Source organism: Salvelinus sp. IW2-2015, linkage group LG6.2 (genome assembly GCF_002910315.2).
Source record: "Salvelinus sp. IW2-2015 linkage group LG6.2, ASM291031v2, whole genome shotgun sequence".
NCBI lineage: Eukaryota > Metazoa > Chordata > Actinopteri > Salmoniformes > Salmonidae > Salvelinus > Salvelinus sp. IW2-2015.
The window spans coordinates 2,661,583-2,679,958 of record NC_036846.1 but is presented as its reverse complement, the minus strand read 5'-3'; the positions used below and the strand labels follow the sequence as shown (position 1 = coordinate 2,679,958).

General features: G+C 43.8%; 1 protein-coding gene across 1 annotated transcript in view; it reads left to right on the top strand.

The window, feature by feature from the left end:
- The window catches only part of LOC111965490 (phospholipid-transporting ATPase 11C), a 71,641-nt gene extending 53,991 nt beyond the window's left edge, over positions 1-17,650 (top strand). Inside the window, exons 24-43 of the mRNA XM_023989664.2 lie at positions 1,956-2,120; positions 2,467-2,664; positions 3,959-4,129; positions 4,561-4,760; positions 4,896-4,967; positions 5,072-5,145; positions 5,240-5,343; positions 5,624-5,805; positions 6,222-6,488; positions 6,728-6,899; positions 7,149-7,251; positions 7,371-7,516; positions 8,787-8,846; positions 11,080-11,207; positions 11,378-11,579; positions 11,662-11,765; positions 11,921-12,077; positions 14,406-14,508; positions 17,204-17,235; positions 17,596-17,650. Of these exons, the coding sequence (XP_023845432.2) occupies positions 1,956-2,120; positions 2,467-2,664; positions 3,959-4,129; positions 4,561-4,760; positions 4,896-4,967; positions 5,072-5,145; positions 5,240-5,343; positions 5,624-5,805; positions 6,222-6,488; positions 6,728-6,899; positions 7,149-7,251; positions 7,371-7,516; positions 8,787-8,846; positions 11,080-11,207; positions 11,378-11,579; positions 11,662-11,765; positions 11,921-12,077; positions 14,406-14,504 (2,604 nt within the window). The 3' untranslated portion in view covers positions 14,505-14,508; positions 17,204-17,235; positions 17,596-17,650. The remainder of the gene's footprint in view (positions 1-1,955; positions 2,121-2,466; positions 2,665-3,958; positions 4,130-4,560; positions 4,761-4,895; positions 4,968-5,071; positions 5,146-5,239; positions 5,344-5,623; positions 5,806-6,221; positions 6,489-6,727; positions 6,900-7,148; positions 7,252-7,370; positions 7,517-8,786; positions 8,847-11,079; positions 11,208-11,377; positions 11,580-11,661; positions 11,766-11,920; positions 12,078-14,405; positions 14,509-17,203; positions 17,236-17,595) is intronic.
- Positions 17,651-18,376: the final 726 nt, after the last annotated feature.

Here is an 18,376-nt window from a genome sequence, read left to right as displayed (position 1 = left end):
TATCTTATCTTCTGGGGATGAGTAGCTGGCAGTTTAATTTGGGCATGCTTTTCATCCAAAATTACGAATGCTGCCCCCTACCCAAGAGAAGTTAAGCACACAAAGTAACCGGTGACCTAAAGTTTAAACAACGTTTTAACTACTTTGCAGATATGAAACAGACAATCATAATATCAGTAAAAAAAAATATCAAATTCAGTTTCTGCTACAAAATCAACTTTATAAGAAGGTTCTATTTGACTCAGCGTTCCATAACGTACACTAAGGCATTGTTGGCAGAATAGATGGATGCAGTTCAATGCATGATTCATATAATTCAGCATTAGTTGATCTTGTTGTTGATGTGCATAACTGGGGGTGGGGGGGAGCCTACCTTTTCATGGTTGTTTGATCAACGGGACTGTAAAGTTCTCAAATGAAAGAGGACTCCTGTGGTGTTTACATATTTGCATAAATCCACTCGGATGAATTTTGTGGCTTTTGGCGAATGCGTTCTAATGATCTGAAGTCGCGCTGTTGTAACTGCCTGTAAATACACAGTCCTGTTCCAAGTGAATGATGGCAGCCCGTGTGGCTTGTTTGTGTAAAGGCCTACTGTAGTTCTGATCTGGCTATAGCGCACTGGTCTGTGTAGACTGCAGTGTCTATTAATTGTCCAAACGTATGGCCGCTTTCCCACTCTATATTGCTGTATAATTTTCACAAATGCCTTAGAACGTTTGGGAATTACGTATACGAAGAATTTATGAAAATTACCATATCTACAGTGATTTGGTCGCTTGTCATAAAATGTAAATTGTCATTCTTCCTGGGGGTGTATATGAACATATTGTAATAAGATGTAATGTTGTTAAAATGCTGTTAGTTCCACTGTAAATGCAACAATGTTTCACACAAGTTATTTTCAAAGAGATGGCTGACTACAGCAGGCTGCAATAAAAAACAGTTCCACTCACTAGATGATCATTTGAAACTTAACTTCTTGTTGAAAGTTATTCTTGAAAAGGGAGAAGCTAATAAATTAAAAACAACATCCTCTTTGATAACACCTGCTGCAGCCGCTGCACACTAGCTGACAACAAAATCTAGCTAGCTAGATCGCGGGAAACCTACTGCTCGCTATTGCACAGTGAAATGTTGGATTTCAAGGCAGATGTTTTTGTAAAAACGATCCCTTCCATTAAGTCAAAATGTGATTGGTTGATTCCACTGTCACTCCAAAATGTTGTCCTATTACAGTTGAATGGAAGATGCCTTTATCTAGCTTCTGATAGCCAATGGCTGACTTAGCTAGCTAGATTTATCTCCCCGGAGACCAGCAAAGAAAAATCCTGATTCAATCTTTTTTTTTTTTCTTCAGTGTTAACTCTTTCCTTTACAACCAAAAACTCACAAGATTAAATCAGAACATCATTGAAAATAATAATATAATTGTCATTTATTATATGAATCATTATTTTATAAATCCTTAGGCCTTCTCTGAAGGCGTAGGAGGGCTTGTTCCCCACTGTGTTTAGGTTAGTAATCATTTGTGACTGTTTTCCATCAGCGTGCATTTTTTCACTATTTTGAATGTCTAAAGAATCTGTATGTTCTGAAAGATGAACACAGAAATACTGGACATTTTCAACTCTTATGGTGCTGATTTGACAAAGGTTACTCGTGGTCTTGAATTGGACTTCATTTTTCTGGTCTTGACTCGGTCTCGGACCCCTTGTCTCGGAGGCTTGGTTTTGACTCAGACTTGATTTGCTCCGGTCTTGGTCTTGAATTGGTCTCGCTTTAGGTTGTCTCGAACACAGCACTGGAACAACGATCAGTTGAAGGAAGCTGCGGCAGTTTGATTAGGTGTCCATTCACACGGATATCAGAGGAATATGGGATTATATAGGAAGCAGATGTTTCACACAGTGGATGTATATTTTCAGTGTTGCTGAAGGGAGTTGGGTTGTTAATACTCGTGTTTCAGATCTATCAATGCCTTCCTGCTGGTGTACCTGTGTATCCTGGTGAGCAAGGCCCTGGTGTGCACCACRCTCAAGTACGTGTGGCAGAGCCAACCAGGCCAGGAAGAGCCCTGGTACAACCAGAAGACGCAGAAGGAGAAAGATGCCAACCTGGTGAGGCCTTCACTCAGCTAAAAAGACTTTGCGCAGACAAATACAGTTTAGCACTGTATAATGCAATCTGCTGACTGTAGTCAGTCTCAAATGCAACTTAATGCCTTATGTGGTGAGACTTTTAGGCACATTTCATTGACCCAGAGTCACATTACACCGATGGCTCGTAGCACTGCATTATACGAGTGTGTTATTTCTCCAAGGGCACTTCAGTTTGTGGAAGTGTGTTTTAACACTGTTCCCTGTGTTTACCCCTCTCTCCCCCAGTACCTAAAGATGTTTACTGACTTCCTGTTTTATCTGTGTATTTTAACCACGTTTAATTTTTGTTCCCTCTCTCCCCCAGTACCTGAAGATGTTTACTGACTTCCTGTCGTTCATGGTTCTGTTCAACTTCATCATCCCCGTGTCCATGTACGTGACGGTGGAGATGCAGAAGTTCCTGGGCTCCTTCTTCATCTCCTGGGACAAGGACTTCTTCGACCCCGAGATCCAGGAAGGGGCTCTGGTCAACACCTCTGACCTCAACGAGGAGCTAGGACAGGTCAGGCGTTAAAGCTATGGAACCAATTTAGCGTTGATAAGACCCTAAACCACTCTCCCAAAGGAGGTAGTTATCATCGCAGATTCCCACCATATTGCTGTAACTAGTTGGCCAGATATCCACCCTGTTTGAATACTTTGATGCATCATTCCTTTCTCCTTTTCTTGAAGTAATCACTTATCTTAAATGACTGGATTTGTGAAAAAGCTAGCTATATACTGCAATGGAACTCTGTTACCCAGTCATGTTAGATCAGTGATTACCTCAAAGGGAAGAGGGTAAGGGGAGATTACATTTCAGTATTCAAACGAGGCCGTAGGTTTATTAGAGGTCTTTGGTGGAGTGATGACCCTAAACCCACATGAACAACATTCCTCAAATGTCAGAATATGAAATGGTCTAACTGGTCTTAATATGCCTTGAATGGCTGTGCTTTCCCATCTCCAACCTCCGTCTCAAACAGGGGTGTTGTAGATCAGTCACAGTTGGTTTGCCCAATGATTACTTCAATTAAAGATGACGCTTGCTAAACTAGATTTATGCGGTGTAACTCTCAGGGATTAATTGCCCATTCTTATTGTTCACAGTTGTTAATTGTGCCAAGTGTTTTTTTTTTTACAACCCTGGAAGAGTCTCACATGCCTGTCCATTATGCCAATTCTGTTGCAAAACTTTTTTTTTTCTCCAATAGAAACCCTTGTTTTAGTTAAAAATGTTCTGTTTTGCAACTGTTTGGACTAATGAGTACACCCCTGATTCTCACTATAGATCTGAACCTGAAATGTAGTGTACTGGCGCAGATATTTTCTATTCACATTGTCCTCTCCAGCATGGTTCCAGGAACTATGGTAGATGCCTATCCAAGCCAGCCCAGTACAGATTGGCTAGGCTTGGTTTGGCTCGATGAAAAGCCAACTGACATTTACTCCTGAGACACTGACCTGTTGCACCCTCTACAACCACTGTGATTATTATTAGACCCTGCTGGTCATCTATGAACATCTAGAAGAACGATCTGGCCTTAATGGCCATGTACTCTTATCTCCACCTGGCACAGCCAGAAGAGGACTGGCCACCCCTCAGAGCCTGGTTTCTTCCTAGGTTCCTGACTTTCTAGAGTATTTCCTAGCCACCTTGCTTCTACATCGCCATTGCTTGCTGTTTAGGGTTTTAGGCTGGGTTTCTGTATAAGCACTTTGTGACATCTGCGGATGTAGAAAGGGCTTTATAAATACATTTGATTGTGTGAAAATTGTATTTGTCTGACCCTGCAGTTTCACATTGTGTCCTCTAGGTGGAGTATGTGTTCACGGACAAGACGGGCACTCTGACCCAGAACAGCATGGAGTTCATCGAGTGCTGCATCGACGGCTTCCAGTACAAGAACCGTGACTCGAGCACCGAGCTGGACGGCTTCTGTGTCACAGATGGACCCGTGAGCATGCTGCAGCAGAAGGCTGGCAGGGTGGGTGAATGACTAGTTATCTGCCCTCCCCCTCATCACTGTGTCAGTCAGGCATGCCAACATATGGGCATCAAATGGCCCAGTGTGCTGGCGGAATCACAGAGGTCACCTGAAAGAATAACAAGCATCACATGTGACCTAACATAACCTGCGACAGTTTGTGTGATTAATGGGGCCAGTAGTTTGTACTCTGCAGCCCATAGACACAGAGGTTGTTAGGTAGTGTAATAATGTAAACTGTTACTGTGCCATATAAAAGTACATACCAATGGTGTATTCATTCATTGCACACTGTAGAAAAACGTTTTGCAAAAAAACCCAATAGTTTCTGATTGGACAAGTTCAGCCCGTTTTGCATTTGGTTCTTAATGAATGCACCTCTGGTAAATGGCACACAGTACAATAAGTAACATGCGTCTGTGTGTTTTCAGGAGGAGGAGGAGCTGTTCCTGCGGGCTCTGTGTCTGTGCCACACGGTGCAGGTCAAGGAGTCTACGGGTCAGGAGGACGGGGTTGGGGACCAGGTGGACGGTGTCCTGGGGCTGGACGGAGAGATGGTCCACCCTGCAGAGCTCAGGGGCTTCATTGCCTCCTCACCCGACGAGGTGGCACTGGTCAAGGGAGCTATGAAGTAAGGGACTGGGCCTGTGCAACTGTTATTCATCAATCAATCCATCACACAAATGAACTTCTATGTGGATTTGGTTTGATTAGTGTGTTGTGTAATCAGTGCGGCTCACTTTCTTGTCTTTGTCGCCATCTATAGGTATGGTTTCACATTCCTAGGTATGGAGAGCAAGAACATGAGAGTGATGAACAGAGACAAAGATGTTGAAACGTAAGTCAACATGTGAAGAGTTTTGATTAATGTTATTAACGGGTTTAATTTATCATTCAACATTCTCCTTTTGATTGACATGGCCATCTGATTTCCCGTTGCAGGTACGAGCTGCTTCATGTGTTGAACTTTGACCCGGTGAGAAGGCGTATGAGCGTAATAGTCCGATCCAAATGCGGTGAGACAGAGATTTAAAATAAACGTCTATTAGTTTTAAGTTTTGTTTGTTGTAACCCCAGTCCTGACATGTTCCCATTGTGTTGGTTGCTCAGGGGACATCATGCTGTTCTGTAAGGGGGCCGACTCCTCCATCTTCCCCCGTGTCAGGCAGGAGGAGGTGGACAGGATATGCATGCACGTGGAGCGCAACGCTACGGTGGGTCTCTGCCCCATCCGCCTCACTAACTTCATGTTTATACAATGACTTTGTACGTCTGTGCATTTATGTCTAAGGTCTCCCAGGAAGGCTACCATTTTTTGTTTGTGTGTACATTGATTTAAGATGAACGTTTTACGGTCTTAGTTTATTTCCCAGATGCAACGGGTACATTGAAAGTCTAGATTTCGCACATTTATAAAAACGCACAGCGAGAGTGTTGTCTCGTGTTGACTGGTAACTTACGACGTGTGTGTGTGTGTTTTGTACCATATCTCAGGAAGGCTACCGGACGCTGTGTGTGGCCTACAAGCTGCTGAGTTCTGAAGAGTACGCCCAGGCAGACGCAGGGCTGAGGGATGCCAGGCTGGCCCTGGATGACCGAGAGGAGAAACTCATGGCTGTCTACAACCAGGTGGAGACTGGAATGAGCCTGATCGGCGCTACCGCCGTGGAGGACAGGTGGGTGGACACAGTCAGCTCAGGGTTAACTCTCAGGCTGTGTCCCAGATGGCACCCTATGGGCCCTGGTCACAGGTAGTGCACTAAATAGGGGAATAGGAGACGTTTTGGACACAGCCATTCTTTAGAGGCGAACAGATCATTAATGTGCAGAGGTAAAATTGTGGGTGCGGTGGGAGTTATGTGCGTTGGTTTTCTGTTCAATATGTATTCAGTCATTCTGTCAGACAGACACGCGCATTCACTGACTGTCTCACACACCGGSTCTCACACTCTGCYTCRTCTTTCTGTCTCRCTTAATCATCYCTCTCGCCCCATCACTCWTTCTCTCTGMMGYRMMMMKWTWMKWAWMKKKKYRCKKCAAACTGCCACTCATCATTCACGCTCCCTCTTTCTCTTCYTCCCTCTGTCGCCAGGTTGCAGGAGGAGGCAGCGGAGACCATGGAGGCCCTGCAGCGGGCTGGCATGAAGGTGTGGGTTCTTACRGGGGACAAGATGGAGACGGCCAAGTCCACRTGCTACGCCTGCCGGCTGTTCCAGAGGGGCACAGAGCTGCTGGAACTGACGGTGCGAACCCTGGAGGACGGTGGGAGGAGAAGAGAAGAGCGCCTGCATGAGGTGCTGTTAGACTACCACAAGAGGGCAGTGCAGGACACTCCACCGGTTAAGACTGGGATCACCAGGTCAGTGCTAAGTCTAGGGTTGGAGGTTTTGAAGGAGGGTCGTTGGAGTTACTTACAGTACAATGTTACTTCTATTGATCATTTTATTGGTAGTAAATTGATAATCATTGGTAGTAAATTGATGATAATTTGTCGTAAAATGATAACAATTGGGAGCAAATTAATCTTGGAACTATGAAATCGTTTTGCTCTCGTTTCGATTTGTCACAAGAAAGCTCTGCGTTCTCTTTCCCTCCCAGGAGCTGGACTTCAGCTAAGCAGGACTACGGCTTCATCATAGACGGAGCCACTCTGTCCTTAGTGTTCAACTCCTCTCCTGACTCCAGCCACTACAAGAGTCTGTTACTCCAGATCTGTCAGAACTGTACCACTGTGCTGTGCTGCCGTATGGCTCCCCTACAGAAGGCCCAGGTGAGGCGACGTCACGGGCTCTTGCTGATAGATTAAGTAGGTTTAACTGTAGATGGCTACATTAGTTAAAGATAAACCAGGTTGAGGTCTCACAACAAAAAAATCTATTTACCCACATTATACCTGGTAACGATATTACAAATGGCTGAATACGTTTGCATCTAGGCATCTTGTTTCGAACGCAGAACCAAGTGGGATTTCATGAACTTTTTTCCCTTACTCTCTTTCCGCTCTCTCGTTCCTATGTAGATCGTGAACATGGTGAAGAACTCTAAAGGCAGCCCTATTACCCTCTCCATCGGAGATGGCGCCAACGATGTCAGTATGATCCTGGAGGCACACATTGGCATCGGTAAGACGCTGTGATATCACTATAGATTCAAATTAGGAAATGTTTAATATTGAAGTTGTTTCAAATTAAATTCAGTGAGATGCAAAAGTGTGTGTTTTCCCTGGTCTTCCGTGTCTCAGGTATAAAAGGTAAAGAGGGTCGCCAGGCAGTGAGGAACAGTGACTATGCCATCCCTAAACTCAAGCACCTGAAGAAACTGTTACTGGGACACGGGCACCTCTACTACGTTCGGATCGCCCATCTGGTGCAATACTTCTTCTACAAGGTAGGGGGCAGCACCGAAATGTAGGCACCATAACTTACTGTGCTTATGTTAACTGAGGATCATAAGTATAGGTCATGGTTCGGTCATTGTTTGGTCATCAGATGAGGTCAAGGTTCGGTCATTGTTTGGAGCTATAAAACCTAATTCTGTGTTGCTGCCAAAAGAAAAAGCATTAGATATGAGGATTATGTGGAAGTAATATGCAGGGATTTTCCTGCCATTTTAAAACCTTGGGCGGGCCGCCTAAGCGTTTTTTCGGTAAGCCTAAATCCAAAGTGTAAAATAAAACATTTTGTTAATTTTCTGGATGTAAAAACGCTTTGTGTCAAATGAAACTACTAAAACCAGATATAAAGTATGTAGAAAAGATAATGAAACTACATATTTTTTAAATAATACAATCTTTAAGAACTAACAATCACCAAAATAAAAGCTAGACAGTCAGGGTGAATTGAAAATTCCATAAACAATGAATTTAGCAGTACTGATTTTGTTATTATCTTTGAGCAAAAGAACACCGAATTAGCCATGGCGAATTGCAGGAAAGTAGCTTTAAAACGGCAACATTTTCTCTCCGCTTCATGGAGAACTGTGTAGAATTGCAGGACGTTGGCGTAAACATGCTAATATTTCTCTACACCACCATGATGGGGGCCTCTAAAATGTTATSKTAAATTCAGCTGAATAGWGGATGTGAGCAGAGTGGAGTGTGCGTCATTTGACTGGAGCGGATTTTCAAAATGTTGGCGCGTCAGTCTTCTTGCTCCAATTTCACCATGGTACTACTCAGCCATGAACTSTGGGCATGCTCTGCCCAGCATTTTCCATTTCCTTCACCACTGTTCTTTTTAATTAGGYCTATTCTGTTGTATTTATTTATCCTACCCCACCGCTAATGTGCAGAGATGTTGATATGAGTCGACCGAGAAATAGATCACACAGCCTGTGTAATTTGATAGCAAGACGACGAATGAGTCCAGCAGCAGCATCGGACCCGTTTAGATCTTTAAAATAGGCTATTGCAAAAATAAATAAATAAATAAAGAGTAAGTTTGTAACTGTGCTAAAGTTGTATCAACTGTAAAATGTTAGCTCAACAGAGCCACAGATGTACAGAGTAAATCTTTCTGATGTTGATAAAGGACACTGCTCAAGCCCATGTGATTTAGATGACACCCAGACACCAAAGTTCTCCACCACCAAAGAACATGTCCATTACCTTTTGATGTGTCTAACCTCAGGTTCCTTTCCCCCTCTCACTTACTTACAGAACCTCTGCTTCATCTTACCTCAGTTCTTGTACCAGTTTTTCTGTGGATCTTCCCAGCAAGTGAGTACTGTACCGCGTCCTGCTGAGGCCCCTCTCCTCTCTCTGAGATTCAAAGATTCTCTAAACATGAAATAGCAGAGTATCTCATTGAATCCCAGCACCTTCTCCAGTTTACGCCCATATTCTTTCCCTCTGGTTGACCTGACACTCCCTCTCTCCTGGAGTGGCTGCAGTCTTATATTTATTTATTTATATATATATATATATATATGTATGTGTGTATGTGTGTATGTGTGTGTGTATGTGTGTGTATGTGTGTGTGTGTGTGTGTGTGTGTATATATATAGTACACAGTACCAGTCAAAAGTTTGGACACACCTACTCATTCCAGGGTATTTCTTTATTTTTTACTATGTTCTACATTGTAGAATAATAGTGAAGACATCAAAACTATGAAATAACACATGGAATCATGTAGTAACCAAAGTTTTAAACATTATATATTCTTCAATGTAGCCACCCTTTGCCTTGATGACAGCTTTGCACAATATTGGCATTCTCTCAACCAGCTTCATGAGGTAGTCACATGGAATGCATTTCAATTAACAGGTGTGCCTTGTTAGGTTGTGGAATTTCTTTCCTTAATGTGTTTGAGCCAATCAGTTGTGTTGTGACAAGGTAGGGGTGGTATACAGAAGATAGCCCTATTTGGTTTCAAGTGCAGTCGCAAAAACCATCAAGCGCTATGATGAAACTGGCTCTCATGAGGAACGCCACATGAAAGGACGACCCAGAGTTACCTCTGCTGCAGAGGATAAGTTCATTAGAGTTACCAGCMTCAGAAATTGCAGCCCAAATAAATGGTTCAGAGTTCAAGTAACAGGCACATCTCAACATCAACTGTTTAGAGGAGACTGCTTGAATCAGGCCTTCATGTTCGAATTGCTGCAAAGAAACCACTACTGAAGGACACCAATAAGAAGAGACTTGCTTGGGCCAAGAAAACGAGCAATCGACATTAGACCAGTGGAARTCTGTCCTTTGGTCTGATGAGTCCAAATTTGAGATTTTTGGTTTCTAACCGCCGTGTCTTTGAGACGCAGACTAGGTGAACGGATGATCTCCGCATGTGTGGTTCCCGCCGTGAAGCATGGAGGACTTGTGATGTTGTTTTGCTGGTGACACTGTCTGTAATCTATTTTGAATTCAAGGCACACTTAACTTAACCAGCATGGCTACCACAGCATTCTGCAGCGATACGCCATCCCATCTGGTTTGCGCTTAGTGGGACTATCAATTGTTTTTCTACAGGAAAATGACCCAACACACCTCCAGGCTGTGCAAGTGCTATTTGACCAAGAAGGAGATGGATGGAGTGCTGCATCAGATGACCTGGCCTCCACAATCACCCGACCTCAACACAATTGTGATGGTTTGGGATGAGTTGGACCGCAGAGTGAAGGAAAAGCAGCCAACAAGTATATGTGGGAACTCTTTAAGACTGTTGGAAAAGCATTCCAGGTGAAGCTGGTTGAGAGAATGCCAAGAGTGTGCAAAGCTGTCATCAAGGCAAAGGGTGGCTACTTTGAAGAATCTAAAATATATTTTGATTTGTTTAAACCTTTTTTTGGTTACTACATGAAACCCTTGCATGAGTAGGTGTGTATGTATATATGGAGTTCATATTACATGCACGTTATATATACAATATGACTAGTAAATCCCTTGGTTACATCAAGTAAGTCTTTGCCATTTTAGGCAATGTATTCATTCCTTTGGCACATGTTTAGCTCTCGCAGGAGAGGGTACACACCTCTTAGTATACACAGCTAACTTCTGATATGTAAACTCGGTCTAAGCATCTCCGTTTAAAAGATTCCCCCCAGCTTAGACCTGCTCTCTCAGAACCATCTGTGTGCATATATCAAAGGATGTCTTCGGCATGTAGCCACACACCAACAGGCTCGACGCTATAGAGCCCTCTTCCTGTGTTAGGTGGTGGTTGTGTGTTTGCCAATGCGTGTGTGCGAGAGTGAGCTCTCTCCTCTNTAGTCTCTCAGTAGCTCAGTGAAAAATATGCCCCTCATCTCAGTCCTGCTCTCTCAGGTCCGTCTGTGTGTGTATATATATCAAAGGATGGGTTGTTGCATGTGGCCACACGGCAACGGGCTCAAGGCTATAGAGCCCTCTTGCTGTGTAGCTAGTGTGTGTGTGTGCGCTCTCCTCTCCGTGTAATTAACCCCTTGGTTCCCAATCCCTCCACTCCCTTCCCCCTCCCTCCCGTCCTCCCCAGCCCCTCTACGACGCAGCCTATCTGACGATGTACAACATCTGTTTTACCTCAATGCCTATCCTGGCCTACAGCCTCTTGGAGCAGCACATCTGTATGGAGGTCCTGATGAGCAATGCCACCCTCTACAGGTAGGTCCGGGAACTACACTATTCATTCTGCACCTACATAGAAAATGCACTAGCTATGCTTCTAGTGTGATAATGACAACACAAGCAAGTGGTTTCAACCCTCCATCTTTGTGTTCTTGTGGTCCTCCCTTCCTACCCTATTTTCTCTCTCTCTCCTTTTCTCTCCTTAGGGACGTAGCAAAGAACGCCATGTTGCGTTGGGGCCCCTTCCTGTACTGGACCCTACTTGGGGTCTACCAGGGCCTCCTGTTTTTCTTTGGGGTCCGCTTTCTCTTTAGTAACCCCGCCCTGCAGGACAATGGCCAGGTGTTTGGGAATTGGTCGTACGGAACAATTGTTTTTACTGTCCTCGTCTTCACCGTTACGCTAAAGGTGAAGCACATTTGAACTTAATAGTGTTATTGAAATACATTTTCAGACCAGTGATACCACTTTCTTCTGTTTGTGGTTCTAGCTGGCTATGGACACGCGCCATTGGACGTGGATCAATCACTTTGTCATCTGGGGCTCGCTGGCCTTCTACGTGTTCTTCAGCTTCTTCTGGGGAGGAATCATATGGTGAGGACGGGAGCATCTGACACATACGTCAATCAGTGTTAGTGGTGGGCTGGAGCAAAAGCCTGCTCGTTGTGTAGTGCTCCTGAACCGTGGTTGGTGACCGCTCTATTTGGACTGACCTGTGTGAATGTTGTTAACTCTCTCCCTCCCGTCAGGCCCTTCCTTCGGCAGCAGCGTCTCTACTTTGTGTTTGCTAACATGCTGAGCGCTGTGTCGGTCTGGCTGGTCATCATTCTCCTCATCCTGCTCAGCCTGCTGCCTGAGATCCTGCTGCTGGTCCTCCGCAAGCCGCGCTGGCCCCACTCTCGACAGGTACTGTACACACACACACACACACACACACACACACTCACACATCTAGCTCTCGATCTGTATATCGTTTTGATGTTCAAGGGAAAAACAACTGTTCCAAACACTTCATAGTAGTTTTCCTGTGTTCGTATCCTTCATCATTTCTACGGGATATGACTTGCCCTTTGTGTCAGATGCTTAGATATTTCTGTTTATGCATTATAACAGTCTCATAATTGACATTTTGTCCTTGCAAGTAGCCGTTTGTGTCTTCTTGAAGATTCGGGCATGCTTGACAGAGCCCATCGCTCTAAACATACATTAAAGAGCTCCTCCATAGCGGTCTGATTTGTGTTGTTGACATGGATGGAGATCAGCGGAATAATCAAATTTCCCCCCCTTCTCCCCTCTGAGGCCAGTATCCCTGGTATAGCCTGTCTCTTAACTCCCCAAGAGGCAAATTAGTTATCCTTCAAAGTATTAGTAACGGTGTGATGACTCATAATTTGTTTATTCATTTCACAAGTTATATAATATTATCACTCAATAGATTTTTCAACTGACATATCCTCATACAAATCCTTTTTTGTATGACCGATTTATATGTAAATGTTTGACATTTACATTTACCAATGAACGATACTGAACAAAAATATAAACTTGACATGCGACAATTTCAAAGTTTTTGCTGAGTTACAGTTCATATAAGGAAATAAGTCAATTGAAATGAATTCATTATGCCCTAATCTATAGATATCACATAACCGGGCAGGGGCACAGCCATGGGTGAGCCTGGAAGGGTTTAGGCTCACCCACCGGGGAGCCAGGCCCAGCCAATCAGAATAAATGTTTCTCCACAAAAGGGCTTTATTACAGACAGAAATTTCTGGGATCTTCTATTTCAGCTCATGAAACATGGGACCAACACTTCACATGTTGCGTTTTATATTTTTGTTCAGTGTAGATATAGGCACACACACACACACACACACACACACACATATATATATGGGTGCGCTGTTATTTGTGCACCATGGAACTCTATCACTTCTATGGTTCAAAGACATGTAATAAAATGTCATTTATTTGTAGGTTGTTTCTGCTAGCACGTAAAATAAGTTAACATTTCATTTAATTCAGGCCAAGAAAAGTTACATTTAACCCACAATACCAATACACTTCTAATGGCAAGAGTCTAACCTGATACCAATGAGGAACATTGTTGAAAGTTCTAGGGCCTCAGCAGCAAAGGCCAACCCTCTTGCCCCACTTATCTCCAATGCTCTGTTTTAATACATTCGTTCTACTCTTTTTCTCCCTCTGTCTCACTCCCTTTTATTGCCTCTTCTGTTTCTCTCTTTCTATCCTGCCTGCTTTGCCGCAGATCAAGCAACGGCTTCCTTCGTCGGGAACGTCCACTATCTTCATGCTGTCGCAGACCGCCAGCACTCACAGCTTCTCCTGGAGTGACTGAGGTCTCTCTCTCTCTCTCTCTGTATGCTCTTTACCTCCTCTCTCCTCTCCTCCTATCTATCCTGTCCTGCTTGCCAGATTCCTCCCCCTCCCTCTTCCTGCCTTTAACATGACTCAGGTGTTGTCCTATAACACCCAGCATCCGCCCTCCCTTGACAGGTTAGGCCTTCTAGAGGTTCCCAGTTTAGATCATAGTGATATTAAATGGATGCTACTTTTTTTTTTTTTTGAAGGTTCTAACCGCTGTCCAGACTGGGTGGTACCATTTTGCTATGCCAGGACAATTTGAGAATCTTTATGTAAATGCTGGATTGCCCAATGCCCTGCCTTCTGTCACTTACCCAGCAACTGTKGTGTTTGGTTTGGTGCTGAAATCATGGCATCGTGCTATGTCTACTTCAGTATGTCCGAGTGCATCGGTCATTGTGTCTTAGCTGCCTGTGTTGCCCCTGTGCCTGCTGTCTCTGCATGCCTGTCCAGTTGAATGCGGCACGCCAACACATGAGGTTAACCTGCATGCCAGTGTGCCCCAGACAACCCCGTACCCTGGACCCCACCACAACCGCAACGGGCCACTACAGAGATGTGTGTTGCTCTAAATGCGTGTCAGAAGTATTTGGAAGGCTGTACCAATAATGTGTATTAGTCCATTGAGATAGCTTAGTTTGGTCTTTATAGAATAGAGATTAACAGCACTTAAACAACGAGATCTTCCTAAACATTGACTTGTCCCTCCTGACAAACATTAGGTTGAGGAGAGCGTATTCGCCAGGGAGAGTATGTGTGTTTTAAACGACATTACATTGTCCACTTGCTGTCTTGTAAGTCTCTGTCAGCACCGAGGTGTCATTAGTGTCTCTTGCCTGACCCTTCCAGAAGAAGCCGGTGATTCAGTCGGGCGAGGGGGAAACCCGCTCTTCAGCCAGGCCCCTGCTAATGCGAACCTTTTCAGACGAGTCCAATACTATGCTATGAACAGGTACCAGCCCCAACTCTGCGGCCTAGTTAAACCAATCAGATAACCCCCGAAACAAACCCTTTAGCAGCCTATATCTGCCGGGGCCCATTACCCCTTAACTGTAACCAGAATCGAGTATTCTACTCCAAATCCTGCTTTCTGTGCCTTCAAGAATGAGGATCCTTTTTTAAGAACTCGGTTCAGCCCTCTATCACTTACCATAACCCATACTTCCTGTGTGTTGAACTCTTATTGGTTGGCTGAAAAGTGTGTTCGTCATAATGTCTGCGTCATATTTTGCTTGTGATATGTGTACATACAGGTAACTGCCAAAATAAAGGAATCACTTGAGTAAATGAGGGACACAAAGTATATTGAAAGCAGGTGCTTCCGCACAGGTGTGCTTGCTGAGTTAATTAAGCAATTAACATCCCATCATGCTTAGGGGCAGTTATAAAAATTCCCAGTTATCCATTCTTTTTGCTACCATGGCCAGAAGAGAGCTCAGTGACTTGTAAAGATGGGTCTCAAAGGAGCGTAGGGGGATTACAGCATTTTTTTTTAAAAATAGGTTTCGTTAGATGAAATAATCCGGTTTTCGGTTTCCCTGAAATGCATTGTGGGTTGAATGCTTTAACAACACAGAAGAAAACAATTAATCAATGTCGATGGTAGTGACTGCCCATTACAGTTTTAACCATTTATTCACATTACTTTAATATATACAACAGAAATATTTTATTTGACTTTATTATTTCATTCCAAGTCATCTTATCTCTATAGAGCTACTGCTTATGCTGTCTGACAAAATCACTATTTTAGTAGTTCTTCAAAGTAAATAAGGCAAACTTTAATGACTGCTGAATACCAACTATCACACTTGGATATATTTTCAGGTTGACACCTCGCAGAAGCAACTGTTCTCTATCCCCCTCAATCAAGCATTCTTCTATCTCTTCTCTCCATGTTTGCCCCTCACAATTTTTTAMATTTTATTTAACCTTTATTTAACTAGGCAAGTCAGTTAAGAACAAATTGTTATTTTCAATGACGGCCTGGGTTTAAGAATAAATTGTTATTTTCAATGACGGCCTGGGTTAACTGCCTTATTCAGGGGCAGAACGACATATTTTTACCTTGTCAGCTCGTGGATTCGATCTTGCAACCTTTCGGTTACTAGTCCAACGCTCTAACCACTAGGCTACCTGCTGCCCCTAACCTAATGTAGCAGGTGTAAAATAAACACAGACCGGACACGTAGGCACAATGGATTGTAGTTAATTATCACGTTTTCTGCTCTAAACTATTTATAATATTTGCTCGTTGGAAACTACAACTCCCTACTACGTCGCACAGTTTGGCCTTGATCTGATTAATCTCTAGAGAAACTGCAAAATATTGACATTGAGCTCACAGGGAAAAAATAATTTAACTGACATTAGTCAATTAGTTTGAAATCCCAAAAAGGACCAACTTTTCAGATAATCGCTCAGCATGTGTCTGTCACCATATCTCAGCCCAACTGAACACTTCTGGAAGAATCAGGAGCGGCGCCTGAGACAGTGTTTTCCAACCTCAACAAAACCTCATTATGGAATTTCTCATGGAAGAATGGTGTCCCATCCCTCCAATAGATTCTGAAGTGTCTGGAACTCTATCCCAGGGATGGAACTGTGGCGGGGTCACAACTTACTGTTGCGAGTTAGAATAGTAGAATACACGAGGTGCAATTTCAAAATTGGTTGCTGCGGGGGACCCCATTGATTTTGTAAGTCAGTCTCACTCTGAAATAATATWAAAAACTGCAAACATTTCTCACTAAAATGTTTTGCTCACAGTGGGGGTGGGGGTGTATGGATTTGGGGTCACAGACCCACGAGCAACTGCGACCCCTCATGATGAGTTTATATATTGTGTCCCCCGCCCCATGAAAGTTGCCCATCCYTGATCTGTATCAAGGCACATTGAAGCTGTTCTGATGGCTCGTAGTGGCCCAATGCCCTATGAAGACACTATGGTGTGTCCTTTAATTATTGCAGTTACCTGTACATGCTGTACGTCCTTATGGACAAAGTTAAGTCAAAAGATTTAGATTAACATTCAGTCAGTTAAGTTTAAGGCGTCGCCAGGACAATGATGAATGCTCCTTTCAGCCTCCAAGTAGACAAACTGCTCATTTGTGTCCTTGCATGTGCTCTTTTTAATGATTTCATGTTACCTTTTTGAAATAAAGTATCAAGTCTCCCGTGGATGGGGATTCGTCTGTGTCATCAGTTTGTGTGCATGTTAAAAGGGTGAATGTGAGTAAGTCTGTTTTGGTTTTTCTTTCGGCTCCATRTATGTAATTAAACATTGCAGACCTCGTCATCTGCCATTTTTATTTCTCCCCTCATGGCGTTGTCATTTATGTGGTGGTTGTATTATATATWTTTTTTTACCCTGGTTGCATGTGCAATAACATGCTTGTGTGTCACTGGCGCCTGGTGTTTTTTCATTTGCAAGTACTTCATTCTAAGTGGCGACTATCGAGCTTAGCTGACTGCATGTTATGCCATTGCTTTGCCAGGTATATTAAATGWTGAGCTTACTACGTCAACGAACTGGCCGTCGTCTGAGGGGTTGGGTTCCATTTATTGGAATGGCAGTGAAGTGTTAACACCAGGCTTTACGCTCCCATCCCTCATCTTCATTTAACCTGTTTATCTGTTCTTCCCAGCCTTCAGAGGACGGACTCCTACAGACATCCAGGTAAAACAAGGGGCTAATCTCGCATGTCTAACCCCTCGGTTATTGCTCATGGTCATGGGTGTCTTGGGTTCCCGTCACTTCACCAGAATCCTGGTTGACGATCACGTTCAATCAGAGCAATAGACATTCAATGATAGATTCCAGCTGATCTCTGTTTTCAGGGGAGGTGTGTCCAATCGATTTTGTCTGGGGGTATGTTGTCAATTCTACCTGGGGAGGGCATCCTATCCTTTTAATGCTGTCGGTGTCATGGTGTGGCTGGGTCTTGCCACCATCCAGTGGTTGGCAATTGGCAGGAGCAGGTTTCTGTTTATAGAGGTGGACTGACTTCTGTGTGTGTGTTTTGTATGTCCTCTCCAGATCGCTGCCGTCACGCCCTTGTCCTACAAGCACCTGAAGGAGCGGGAGTAAAGGGCACGAAGGAGGATCAACTACCCTGCCCATGGCACTCTGGCTGCCTGAACTTTTGCCTGATCTAAAAAGAAAATGGAAAACAACTCAAAGAAAACTACGTAATAGAAATGATAAAAGACCCAGGGATGACCAGCAGTGTTTTGAGTACCTCTGTTCCACTGCTCCCTCCGTCCTTCCCCCTCTTCCTGTTTCCCTCTGCATGTCTGCAGTGCAGATTGCTGCACCACCGGCCCACGCAGCACAGGCCATTTTTACCACGTTTTTACTGGACTGTTCAAACATGAGAGGCATGAGTTTCCGGAGTTTATTTTTCTGTCCTTTGAATACTACGATTGCGGGGGGGGGGGGRAATGCGTACACGGCTGCCCTGTCAGAAGTACTCCTACGGTCGGCTGTGTTCTAACATACAGCCAAACCTCCACTGTCCCAGAATGATTCATCTGCATGAAACAAAGGAGGCCTCATTCCACTTGTTATTTGTATTTTTCTGCAAGGTTTGTATTTTTTTTAAGCAAATGTCACCTAACTTTCTGAAACAAAAATTCCACTGCACCAGATCCAAATCATAGTTTATAAGTTACATGATTCCAATCCAGTCAAGTCCAATGCAAAGAGAGCATATTCACTCAGGGCAGACTGCACTGAACACAGGTTACTGGATGTCTTCAAAATGTCTTTGCCTTGAATACTGAGTGTTTAGAGCACAACCCCCTACTGGGTTAAGTCT